Genomic DNA, 13,736 nt, shown 5'->3' with positions numbered 1-13,736 from the left:
GTCAGTGGAATGGAACTTTCCTGCCTCTTGTTCTTGCTGTAGCCTGAGGAACAAGTTGAGGAGGGGTCTGCAGGGAAGGGGAGATTAGTTTTGCTATGCTTTGGTTTCATCTTAATATAATTTTTTTTGGGGGGGAATAGTTTTGGATTATACTGTGTATCCTAATGAAATAGTTTTTCATTTTAATGTAGCATTGATGGCATCCTATGTCAGTTACTTTAAAACATAGGAATAGCAATGACTGCAAAATGTGTTCTGAATATAGAGCTGGATTCCACAGAGTGATTCCACAAACAGAAGGATTTCTGACAATGAAGTGCAGCTTTTTTGCCTCCCTCCCTCCTGCTGCTGCAGCTCAGAATACCCTCTGAAATGCTGTTTCTGTCTCCCACTAATAATGTTTTTTGGGCAGCATATGGGGCTACAGCAGCAGAGGGAAGGTGAGAAAGTCTTGTTGTACTGATGGAAGTCCTGCCGTCAATAGAAGTAACCCATTAAGTGCATATGAATAGTACAGATAAGCAGCATTGATACAGTTAGTTGGGGGTTCTAAAGAATCTTACTTGGTTCATATGTCCAGTTTCTGAGTTAGTTCAGTCAGAATCTCAATTGTGGACATGCAGATTGTTTGTGACATATGTAAACACAGTACAGTTTGCACTGTGTAATAAAGGATTAGTGTTTGCAGTTGTCTCGTTCCTATTGAATGCAAGTGAAGAATATGAAACAGTTAGCCCTGACCTGGATAGCCCAGGCAAGCCTGATCGCATCCGATCTCGGTAGCTAAGCAGGATTGACTCTGTGAAGTACTTGGATGGGAGACCTCCTTGAAATACCAGCAGTCGGGAGGCGGGGGCAAGCTTTATTCAGCCACCTCTCTGAATATCCTCCAGGCCCCCAGTAGGGGTCAGTCACTAGAGGTCACTATGACTTCCAGGTGCACACACAGTCAGTCACCAGAGATCACCATGACTTCCAGGTGCACACACACGTACACGCACACACACATGCACATATAAAAAAAGAATATGAAACAGTTGTATCGGTCATAATGCACTGCAGGGTTTTCAGTCTTGCACAGACTTTTTTCTGACATAGTAGCTCAGAGATCAGGATTTTTAAAATCTTGCTTTCCCCTTCAGTGGGGGAAGTCATCCAAGCTGGTTAGGTCATGCCTTTTCCCACTCCAGGCAGGGCTATGCAAATTTTTGTGTGACTTTCCTGCGGTGGATTAGGACAGCGCACTCATCTGAGAGGGAGGTGAGCAACCCCCCAAAAAAGAGCAGTGGCGAAAGGATGAGTGTGGCAGTCCCAAGGCCCAAGAGTGGTGTGATGGGACAGGCCATACAGGCCTTCCCGGGCCTGCTGGCAAGCGCAGGAAGTCAGTAGGGTGGCTGCAGTGTTCCCTCTAAGCTGAGTTAGTGTGAGATAATCCCATTACCCGGAACAGGGAGACAGCTGATGAAGAGAAATCATCAGGCATCACAGTAGGATCTGTGGGATGGTGGTTGTGAGCCATTCACAAAGGTGGTGCCAAGACCGAAGCACAGTGGAATCAGGCAGAGTCTGAGACGGAGGAGGGCCACACAGCCAAGGCCCTGGTTGAGACGAAAGAAAAGAGGAAGGCTGTGCCATGCACCCTGGCTGCCAAGGAGAAGGACAACAAAGGGAGAGCCTACAACTCCTTTTGTAGCCTCAGGACCCATGCCAGATTTTAGCACAGGCAGTTTTCTGTCCAACAAACAAGGCAGGGGGTCCAACAAAGAGACCTACTGCCTGACTACAGATAGGGGTTTACCTTCAGAGCTTCTCCCTCATCTGGAAGAAAACCATGACAGGCCAGTGGATGATCTCAATCATCTAACACAGTTCCAAGGGTTCACATCTCCATGCCACTGCAGGTTCATTCTATCCCCACCTTTCAGAACATAACAAAACGTCATCTGCTACTAGAAGCAGTACAACCTCCTCTGTGCATAGGGGCAGTTGAGCTGCTACCTACCTTGCAGAGGTTTTGGGGTCTACTCAGTCCTCTTCATGGTGCTAAGAAGTCAAGGGATTTGAGGGCAATCCTCAACCAAAAGGAGCTGTGGGTGAAAGAGTGGAAATTCCACATGGAGTCACTTCACTCTTCTCTGAGTTTTCTTAGCAGGAGGACTTCTTAGTGTTGCTGGATCTCAAGGAAGTTTGCCTGCATACCCCTATCCACCAAGCCTCCAGACACTTCCTGCATTTCTCCCTCAGTAACCAGTACTAACAACTAACGGCCTTACCCTTCGGCCTGCCATCTGCATCATAGAGTTCACCAGGGTGCTGGTAGTGTGGCGGCTGCCGTAAGGCAATGTGGGATTCACATCTACCTTTACCTAGACTATCTCCTGATCAGGGACAGGAAATTGGCAGCCAAGGACTCAGAAGTGTCCATTCAGTTGCTTCAGGAGCATGAGTTCCTGATAAATCGGCAAGGAGCCAGAGACATGGCGAGCAGATGAAGCTAGCCCCTTCCCTAACAAGTTCTCAATGATGGTGGACTTCATGAGGGAACCCAATCAAAGGGGTAACCTTCCTGCAGTCCACTCATCTCATAGTGACCGTGGACACAAGTAAAGGAAGGGGGAGCACACAGCCTGGACCAAGTAGTTCAAGGCAGATGGACCTCCTTAGGAATGTAGAACAGCATCAACTGGCTGGAACTATGAACAGTCAGGTTAGCCCTAGTTGCTGTCCGGGACCTATTGTGAGGTAGGAATGTGTTGATGACCAACAACATGATGGAAAAGGCTCACATCAACCGCCAGGGCAGTACCAGAGCCATTGCCCTCTATAGGGAAGCGGAGCTCCTCTTCCTTCGGGCAAAACAACACCTAACAAGTCTGAGGGCCCTACATCTGCAAGGCCTGTCAAACATTCAAGCTGATTGGCTGAACAGGAAGGAGAATGGACAGTAATCTACAATACCTTTCAGGAAGTCTCGGCCTGGTTCAGGGTGTCAATAATAGATCTGCTGGCATTGCAGAACAATTACCAGGTATGAAGGTCCTATCAGGGTCCTCTGAACCCCAAGCAGAGGGTGAAGATGTACTACTACACCAGTGTCCAAAAGACTTGCCATATGCCTTTTCCCCCAACCCCCCTGATCAGCAAGGTTCTGAACAAAGTGTAGAGAACGGGAGTAAGGCTGATCTTCACCGCCCCCTTCTAGCTAAGGTGCCTTTGATACTCAGAACTGATGAAGGTGTCTGTAGGCTCTCTGCAGCATATCCTGCTGAGAAGAGACCTGCTGTCGCAGGGACCTGTCCTGCACCCGGACCCACATGGAGGTTGTGAGCGGGCGGACCTAAAAAGTCCAGTTTCCCTAAAGAGGTAGAAGACATCATGATACAGGCAAGGGGGCTGGCAACTAGACAAATTTATAACTATACTTGGGCCATGTTCAAGAAAGGTGCCAGCAGCAAGAACATAGACCCTCAAAAGCTTTCTCAGTGAGGAAGTTGTTCTCTTCTTGCACCAGGGTTGGAAGCAAGGACTGAGGCCAAATACATTAAAGGGTTAGGTAGCAGCCCTTTCAGCGGTACTGAAAAATAGAGGGCTGTGCAACGTATCTTCCAGTAGGTTTGTTAGGAGATTCCTTAAGGGAGCAATGGAGTTAGCACCCCCGGGGAGACATAGGTTACCTACCTGGAGATTACCTGAAGTGTTACAGGCACTCTCCAAAATGCCCTTCAAGCCACTAAAGTCCATAGAGCTAAAGTTCCTCTCATGGAAGGCTGCCTTCCTCGTAACAGTGACCTCTGCCAGCAGGATATTGGAACTGGAGGCCTTGTCAGTTAGAAGTGAGCTATGTATATTCCACGAGGACTCAGTAGTACGCCGAACGGATCCTTCATTTGTCCCAGAAGTAAGCTCTGCCTACCTCTTAAACTAGCAGCTAGGTCTCCCCCCTTTTTTCCTTGTCCAAGACTCTCACACCCAAAGGAAAAGACCTGACATGAGCTTGAACTTTGCAGGGCTTAACCAGGGCAGCACAGCTCAGGCTGACAGACAGCTTATTTGTATTTGCATAATACAGCCAGTGTGGGGAAGAAGGTGTCAAAATCCACTATCGCCCTTTGAGTAAAACTCTGCATCTGGAAAGCCTATAAAGTGGATTTATGGGCCCCACACGGCAATACAGACCGTTCTATCAGGGCAGAGGCCACTTCTGTGGTCTTTTCCACTAGAGCACCCACAGATGCGATCTGTACAGTAGCTACTGGATCATCCTTCTCTACCTTGTCAGGCATTAGAGGATTGACCAGCGGGTCTCTATTGAGATGGCCTTTGGGGGAAGAGTGTTATGGCAAGTAGTGGAGAGAGATGATAATTATAAAAGCTGTCTTTCTGAGTCTCTCCCACCCTATCAGTTAGCTTTGGCATATAACTAGCTTGGATGACTTCCCCCACTGAAGGTTTCTTCGCTTCAGTGGGGCAAAGTTATCCACTTCCCACCCCCAGAAAAAACAATCTCTCCTTATATATAAAAGAGTTTTCATGTCCCACTTTCCTCAATGTTCCACATGCTCCCACAGCCTCTGGCTCCCTCAGCTGCCACTCTGAAGGTCTGCCAATCCCCTGGCTGCATTGCCTTGCTGCATTGCCTCGGCCCCACCCACAGAGCTGGCAGCCAGCATCTCACCCTCAGTCTGGAAGGAGCCGGCGAAGGGGATGGACGCTCTGCCGAGAGAGCGGCAACCCCTCCACAGGGGAGAAGGAGGCAGACCTAGCGAGGTGGCAAGCAGGGGAATCACCTTCGCTGCCCCTCGCGGCCCCTCTCCCTCAGCCGCAAGGCTGGCACTTTGTCAGGGTGATAGCTTAACGGGATGCACCACAGAGAAGGCTGCCCAGCACCTTTCAAAGGCTCCCTCGCCTTCCCTCAGCACCAGTGGCAGCACCAGGGAGTGTCTGACCTAGAGGAAACAAGCTCTCCTGAGGAAAACACTTCTCTTGGCTCCTGTGTGGGACTAATTGTCCCCTTAGTGGCTTTGGTAGGCACATCAAAGCATTCTCTTCAACCCCCTGCTGTGTGGCTGACTTCCCCTAGCGTTGCCAATCTCCAGGTGGGACCTGGAGATCTCCCGCAGTTACAATTGATCTCCAGATGACAGAGGTCAGTTTGCCTGTAGAAAATGGCTGCTTTGGAGGGTGGACCCTATGGCATTATCCCTTGCTGAGTCCTTCCATCCCTCCCCACCAATGCTGCCCTCCACGGGATCCACCCCCCCAAATCTCCAGGTATTTCCCTAATCAGAACTGGCAACTGTACTTTCTCCTGAGTACCTGTTGCTAGGCAACCCGGTTCTGTCAGTAAAAGGCCCTTGCCACACCTATTTTGGCCTTTGGAAGAAAACTCATTGGGGCCAGTCCTGATAGGGTTGCCAACTCCGGTTGGGAAATTCCTGGAGATTTGAGGGGTACAGCCTGGAGAGGGTGAGGTTTGAGGAGGGTTGGGACCTCAGACAGGTACAATGCTGTAGACTCCACCCTCTAAACCAGCCATTCCCTCATGGGGAACCATTGTTGCCAGTCTCCAAGGGAGGGATGGAGATCACGCAGAATTGCAATTGCTCTTCAGATGGCAGAGATCAGTTCCCCTGGAGAAAATGGTGAACTCTGTGTCATTATACCCTGCTGAGGTCACCACAGCAAATTGACACTGAGTGCCCAAGGCCGGGGCACTCTCCCAGAACCTTTTTCTAGAGCTCGTTGTATTTATTTCCACAATGGGCGTTATTAATAATAATTAGCAGGTTCTGGGAAGAGAAGTAAAAGTAGAGGCAGATATGGAGCTAAGGTGTTGCATGATTGGAGGGGTAGTCTCGCTCTGCCACAGAACTGTCACACTGCATAGCCCTGCCTGGAGAGAGAGGAGACATGACCTAAACAGCTTGGATGACTTCGCCCCACTGAAGAGAAGGAACTTTCAGGTAAGTCCAGTGTTTCATTCTGATGCCTTTGTGGTTGGCTTTTGTAGCTCTTAGAAAACTGTGCGTGAGAAACAGTTAATAGATTGTTTTCAGCATTGCCCACAAAAATTGCTAGTAACTTGTGATTAGATGTTTCAGAGACATTGTGGCAAGTAAAGTATGCATCTGTTCAGTGTGCTCTCCAAACCTTCATGTCGGCTAATAACATTCATATTTTCTTTTTTACTTAACACTGTTGTACTGTTCAGTTTATCCTATGGCCCTTCAGGGAATTTTAGGAAAACTTGAATCATTGAAAGATATTATGACCTACCTTAAAGAGCTGGGTTGGTGATCAATCAAAGCTAAAACTGTCAATGTTGCCTGCTGCCAAGGCCTCTCTAGTATCTCAGCTGAAGATCTTGCTCACTCCTGATTCCTGAGCTTCTTTGACTGAAAATGAAAGGATTGAATTTAATATCACATAAATGTCAAACTTGTATTCTGCTGTTGAATTCTATCCCTTTGTGCGTTATGTTGTCATTTGGCATTAATTGGGGTTGTGCAAAACGTGTCATGTTGAAACTTCAAACTCCTTTTCTCCCTTTTCAGGTGGGAACAAGCATATCAGTAGCAGTTGAAATTTTTAGATTTCCCTTTCCCCCCACACCTGATGGCTGAAATTTCTCTGAAATGTACAGACTAAGTAATTTGCAGTGAGATGTTACTTTGTATTACTGGTGCTAAGAGTCCAGCAAAAAACTGACTGTAAGCTAGCGGTTCCCAGCCTTTTTGAGTTTGAGGAGGCCTTTCTAACATCAATATTTTTTCGTGGACCTCCCCCCCCCCTACTGCTTGTACTATTAGCATCCATTGAGAAAATACAAAATGGTAAAAAACTACTATGAATTCAGTAACACTTTTAATTTTTATTTTATTAATCACATCAGAATGTACATACATTTGCAAATTAGTAATATACAAGCAGGGGATCCGCAAGGACTTGCAGGGGAATCTTATTTCCTTTCCTCCAATATTTCCTCTTTCTCTTCCTTGAAAGACCCCATAGCATCTCTCCTTTTCCTGCTTCTTCTCTCCTTCCTACCCACAAGCCAACCTACCTTTACCTTCCATCTTCAACTTTTCCTCCTTTCCTCCCTCTGGCAGATTTCCCACTCCCAGTGGGCATTGCACTCTAGAACTTCCGTGGCCAGTGGGAGAAAAACATAAAACAAACAGACTCCACCAGCAATAATGAGACATTGCTTCTGGGAGAAATCCGGAACTGACCTCACACCTTTCTAGAAATCACCAGATTCCTAGAAAGGACTGATGTCACTTCCATGTTTTTCTCAGTTAGGGAAAGTACACTCACTTGAGACTTTGGACTTAGATGCACCCTGAACTTTTCTATAGTCATTGAAAGGACCAAGTGTAAGTAAGTCTAAGCCCGGCTTCGGCTGGGAGGGCAGGGTAGAAATGTGAAAAATAAATAAATATATGAACTTTGAATAAAAGTTCCTAGTCAATGCTTGAGACAGTTTGATAAAGATGCCCTAGAAGAACTGTGTGTATATATATCACACAAGTGCACACATATATTAAAAAATGTAAAGTTAACTCTATCCGTATTAAAGGAAACAGTGTGCAGAACTGATGCTGTTATGTAGTACTGCCTCCAGATGGTGGTAGTGATTTAAGTATGAACTGAAGGCATGGCTCTCTTGCAGTTTTAAATGCCAGATTAATGAGGTAATTCAGTTGGACACCCTATTTTAAGGTCAGCCATAATCTAACGAAATGGCTAGTGCAAAATTAGGAATGACAGAGATATGTTAACCAAGGCAAACATTTCTCAACAAAATTAAACATAAAAATTGACAAAAAAAACTATTTATACTTCAGGTTTACAATCCGAGCTCTATGAACAGTTTCTCCCTATGTAGTCTTTAGTGAAATAGTGCTGATCTGGAGGTGGATCTGGCTCAGATAGCACAGGGGATCCTAGTAGACACACATGTCTGTATGTACCGTTCTGTCTGAGAAAGGCAGGTATATATGTGTTTTAATTTTTATGATAGGATTACCCGTGGTGAATTTTGGTCAAATCTGACATAGGCAAGCCATTTGCTACTTGTTATCAGACAGATCCAGAAATTTTGCCTTTAAGCCATTCTCATGTTTCCTGCCTATGAATGCTTAGGCTGCTTCTGGCACCCCCTCTTGCTATACCAGTGACAGTGGTGAAGAATCATATTGAGTCACTTTCCAGAGGGTTAGTATTTCTGGAAGGTAGGGGTAATGTGAGAACAGAGGATGAGACAGACAGCTGGGTGTTACGAGGGTTGTGGAAAGATCATTGCTGAGCATATGTTGGAGTCACGTCTGGCCAAGGGAGCTGGTGTTCACGGTGCCCTGGTCTAGAGAGCTCCATTTTCTGGATCTGGAGAGCTGCTAGTCAAGTGCATGATTATTTAGTAACCTTTTTATCCTGCCTTTTGGCACAAGGTACTCCCAAGTTAGGGGCTGTGGTGGCTCAGAGGTTAAGATGCTGAGCTGCAGACTGGAAGGTCTGTAGTTCAGCCGTTAGAGACCCTAGTGCCGCATGATGGAGTGAGCTTCCATCTCTGGCCCCAGCTTCCGCCAACCTAGCAGCTCGAAAGCAAGAAATTGCAAGTAGTTAAATAGGTACTGCTTCAGTGGGAAGGTAACGGTGTTCCGTGAGCCACGGAAACTTCTTCAGACAGCACTGGCTCTTCAGCGTGGAAACCCAATGATATATAACCCAAGTCTTACAACCCAATGATATATCTGCTCTTTTTGTTCAGATACTATGGAGGGAAGGACCTTCAGATAACCCAATGATATATCTGTTCTTTTTGTTCTGATCCATGTCTTTTCACAAGACAATTTCAGATCTACATCAGATACTATGGAGGGAAGGACCTTCAGGACAGTTCTAGTTAGAAAATTAAACTTTGCATGATATCTTCATTAAGACTGGAGCACAAGATTTGCTTTGATTGCTTTGGTACTTAAGATGTCTATCAACTGTAAATTCTAATGTTCAGAATCATAACAATCTGAAGATTCAAAGGATGCTAAAGAAATTTCTGTTAATGCATTTTAAATTTGATACTAATGCTACTTTGTCAAACCAAAGTTTTATGTAGCAGATTTGGAGCTACATAGTTTAGAGTAATACTTTTACTGTAGCTATTCTGTTAATCCTCATTACATCTCTTTTTAATGCTCTTAACACAATTATTTTAAATTTGTCAGGGTTCACAAGTTCTCAAGCACTTCTGTAGAGACCAAAGAAGCTGTGGCTGGCAGTGCTGCATGGTGAATTCATACTCTAATTTGGAACTGAATATGTGTGATAACACATCATTAATCAAGATACCTTTGACACAAGAGAAGTATAAGAGAAGTGCATTGTTATAAAAACTAGTTAGTTCAGAATATGTGCATTTTCTCCTTTCAACCTTTAGCAAAGGGGGGATAAAACTATGACTGTATCCCAAGAAGACACTCCATACCAGAAATACTGATACACACATCACATGCCCTTGTGCTCATGGGCTTGCTTGTTCATTTTGTAAGAACTCAATTTGCCTACATATTCCTCGTACAGTTAGTATGGGGCAATCTGTGCCCATGGCTGCATTCAGATATAACAAACCATGGTTTGATTTAATTCCAGTATAGTGTGATGTCTGAATGCAGGCTGCCCAACAAACTGTGGTTTGTTAGTAAAGGTAAAGGTTCCCTTGCTTGAAAGCCAGTCGAATCCGACTCTAGGGTTGCGGTGCTCATCTCCGTTTCAAAGCCGAAGAGCCAGCGCTGTCCGAAGACATTTCCGTGGTCTTGTGGCCAGCATGACTAAACACCAAGGCGCACGGAACGCTGTTACCTTCCCACCGTAGTGGTACCTATTTATCTACTTGCAATTTCTTGCTTTCGAACTGCTAGGATTCTTACCTTTAGTTTGTCCTGAAACTTGGATATAGAAGTCCCAGTTTGTTCAGTAGCACTAACTGTGATAGCCTTCTGCACACAAAAGTTGAAGCACAGGTCATTAGGAAACCTTGCTGACTGAGTTTTTTTCAGCTATGATGTTTTTTTCTGCTTTCTCATTTCCCATGCCCTTAGTGAAGACTCGCCAAACAAGAATATCGTTCAGAGACTTCAGCAAGCTAGGGCAAGTGTCTCCAAAATGTGGTTCCCGTGTGTGCCATGGCACCCACTGATTTCTTTTCTGGCACCCGCCAAGTATTTTTAGGAAGTGGGTGGGGTCAGGTCAGAAGCCTTTGCCCAGCAAGTCTTCTGATTGGGCACTGGAGAGTTGATTGGCTGTGCAGATTTTTAAAAAGTTTGCTTTGGTAGCAGCTGCCACCAAAGCATAGGGATCTTCACTGTGACTGAAGGTAATCTGTGGCAGTCACTTTAAGGCTGGCTACGCCTCTTGAAGCAGCCATTTTTATGGCAGCTAATTTATAGCTGTGCCCACCTCACTGTATCAGGATTCCAAAGGTGCCCGCAGGCTCAAAAAGACCCCTGTGACTTAAGGGATATTTTAAAAGTCTACCAAAAAGAGCAAGAGAAGGGTATGTGGTGGCTGTGAAAATTTATTTTGTCACAGAGTTGAAATGTTCAGGAGGTCTGTAATGTAGCTAGGCATGAAAGGGAGGGGGGGAAGACTATCCTTAGGTTAGGTGAGAGTGAGGAGAAGGCTTAGCTTGCCCTAGGCTGTTCTACCTCTTCTCCCTTTTCTAGCACTCCGGCGGGGGTGTGGGTCTATCTCAGGCCCTGTGTCTCTGCCACCGGCCAGCTGGGTGGTGAGGGGATTTACCGCCCCCCCCCCAACAGGGAAGAACGTGGAAATTGAATGTGGCATGCCTATGTGACCCGGAAGTTACATAGGCACATCAGGGGGTGACGCTCTGGGTTTTCGGCACAACTCTATGGTGGAAGCTAATTCTACTATATAAGTTTGTCCCAAAACCAGAGTGTCTCCCCACCCATGTCACTTCCAGGTCACATAGGCACATCACGTTTATTTTCAGTGTTCTTCTCTGCTCCTGGTAAGTTCACCCCCCATCCCCTGCCAGCAGGTCCAAGGGACCTGGCAACCCTAAGCTAACCATTGGTAAGCAGATTGCTTACATAGGGAGACAGTGTCTGTTTAGAGATGGGAGAAGAGGCAAATAGGAGATTAATTGGGATTTACAGGCAAACTGTATGTATGGTATACTAACTAGGTTTGCACAACAAATTGTCATTTAAGCACTCCAGCTTCTTTTGATGCCTAAATGTGAGTCCATGCCTTTAATAATCACAAGGTTATAATAATGGTATCCAGAATAGTCTTTCAGTAGAATAGCATACTTTTTGCTTTTTTCAGCCAGCAGAAATGTAATCTTACTAATAAAAATCTCTTATTTTCAAATCAGTTTTGATAGTGTGTTGTGTATGAGCAAGTATCATTTTGAAAGAACCTTTGGTAGAGATAAGTTAAAATGATGACAGAACAAAGGTGTGCTTTGTTTCCCTTTCATATATGAACTGTAGCATGATGGTATCTGGGTTTCTGGTTTGCTCATAAATGTTTATCTTTATTAAACACTTTGCTATGAAAGGCTCCACACTCAGAGATCAGACTGAAAACCTTGTTTTGTAACTTGTAATGTTCTCAATAAGAATAAACTGGGAAGAGGCCTCTTTTGACTACCTGATTTGTATATATCGCTGTTTGGGGGGCAAACTCATTCTCATTTCTGGTAGATAACACAGGAGTTCTTGTACACTTGGCTGCAGTTATAGGGCCACTGCTATGTAACAGATGGGATGAAGAACTATTTTATGCTATTCCTTGCAGCATTCCTTACTGAATAATCTGTGCTATATCTACATTTGTTACTGAAACGTTAAGTTCCTATAACTTGTGTACATAACAATAGCAGAATAAAAAGAAAACACATATTTTTACCCCTAAAGCATATTATTCTGAAGGCTTTTGGGTTATGCTAGAATGACAGGATTTTCTGAAGTTAAGAAATAGCTTGTTGATAGCTGTAGGCAAAGGTTGAAAGGAAGCTTCAAGTATTTATTTACTTCATTTGTGCCCCTGCCTCTCTCCTCAGTGGGGACCCAAAAAGTTTACATCCTCCTCCTCTCTCCTGTTCTATCCTCAAAACAACCCTGTGATGATGGGTAGGCTGAGTGTGTGTGTGACTGGCTCAAGGTCATCCAGCAAGCTTCCATGGCACAGTGGAGATTCAAAACGGGGTCTCCCAGATCCTAATTTAACACTTGAACCTCTAGACATCTCTGTTGCAGCATTTTCTGGCGGTCATCCCTTTTTATCCTTCTCCCTTCATTGGTTTCCCACTGTCTCACCTCTGTCTGTCTTGTGCGTCTGTCCAGTGTCACATGACTCAGTGGCCCTATATAATGCTTTTGTTCCTTAGAGTGGAACTAAAGAGTCCTACTTCAAATGTCTATGGGTTTCTTTTGCCAGACTAAAATTGTTGATGGTGCAATGCTGTAAAGGTTCCCTTGCTCGAAAGCCAGTCGAATCCGACTCTAGGGTTGTGGTACTCATCTCCGTTTCAAAGCCGAAGAGCCAGCGCTGTCTGAAGACATTTCCGTGGTCATGTGGCCGGCATGACTAAACACCAAGGCGCACAGAACGCTGTTACCTTCCCACTGAAGTGGTACCTATGTATCTACTTGCAATTTCTTGCTTTCGAACTGCTAGGTTAGCAGGAGCTGGAACTAGAGACGGGAGCTCACTCCGTCATGCGGCACACTCGGGTCTCGAACTGCTGAACTACCGACCTTCCACAGCCTGCAGTTCAGCGTCTTAACCACTTGAGCCACCGCAGCTCCTAGTAGTAGTAAATAAATTTGAATTACTAATTTCATACGCTTAAAAGTTTTCCCCCAGAATGTAACAGTTGTTTCATTTTCTTTTCCTGTAGCACTGTATTCCATCATATTATTCTGTGTGTTCTTGTGGATTCCTTTTGTCTATTTCTACTATGAGGAGAAAGATGAAGATGATGGTGACACATGCTCAGTAAGACACTTGCTGTAGTAATTTTGATGACTTAGCTGAACATGTAGTAAATAAAATTGTTCAGACTTCCTCATTCTAATACCAGTTGAAATTAAACTGCATCAAATGCTTTCTGGTCACGAAAGTAAAATGCTGTATTGTATAGTTTGAAGTTGATATTTGCAGTTCTGTGGACTGGTCCTGTGACCTCTCAGGTTTGCTTCATGAGTGTCTACAGGCTTCTTGAATCTCTTAAAATAATGAAGTGGAGTTTGAAGTCCTTTCGGAGACCTAAAGCAGATGTTGGTGATGTCTAGCTTAGCCACCTTTGCATAGAAGGCAGAGAGGTACTTGCATTGATGATGGATGTTCACAGAACTGTTGCTGTGCACAAATGTATTTCCATGCACATAGTTTGCTTACAGTCCATTATTGGTAGCTGCTGTCTCTTCTTTTGGCAACTACTGCATGTTGAGGCAGAGTCAGAGTAGGGGGAGAAACCTTATTTAATTCAACAGATTATTTTCATTCTTGTTCTGCAGTTACATTGATAAAATATCTTGAAACATGGCTTCTGGTGAAAGCAGCTGTAGCCACCACATGGCTGCTTGTTTGTGACTCAGGCTTTGGCTGTTTTCTCCCGCAGGCATTTTATCACTGTAATTGTAGAACAAGAGTGAGAATAATTTGCAGCATTAGATAATTTTTTTTTCTGCACTGTGACTTGGCAA

The 13,736-nt window shown here is 44.9% G+C and overlaps 1 protein-coding gene across 1 annotated transcript in view; it reads left to right on the top strand.

The window, feature by feature from the left end:
• The window catches only part of LMBRD1 (LMBR1 domain containing 1), an 81,096-nt gene that overhangs the window by 8,110 nt on the left and 59,250 nt on the right, over positions 1-13,736 (top strand). Inside the window, exon 4 of the mRNA XM_015422294.1 lies at positions 12,929-13,026. Coding sequence (XP_015277780.1) covers positions 12,929-13,026 — 98 coding nt within the window. The remainder of the gene's footprint in view (positions 1-12,928; positions 13,027-13,736) is intronic.

This window comes from Gekko japonicus, unplaced genomic scaffold (genome assembly GCF_001447785.1).
Source record: "Gekko japonicus isolate JY-2015 unplaced genomic scaffold, Gekko_japonicus_V1.1 scaffold627, whole genome shotgun sequence".
Lineage (NCBI taxonomy): Eukaryota > Metazoa > Chordata > Lepidosauria > Squamata > Gekkonidae > Gekko > Gekko japonicus.
This window is presented reverse-complemented; position numbering and strand designations above follow the sequence as displayed.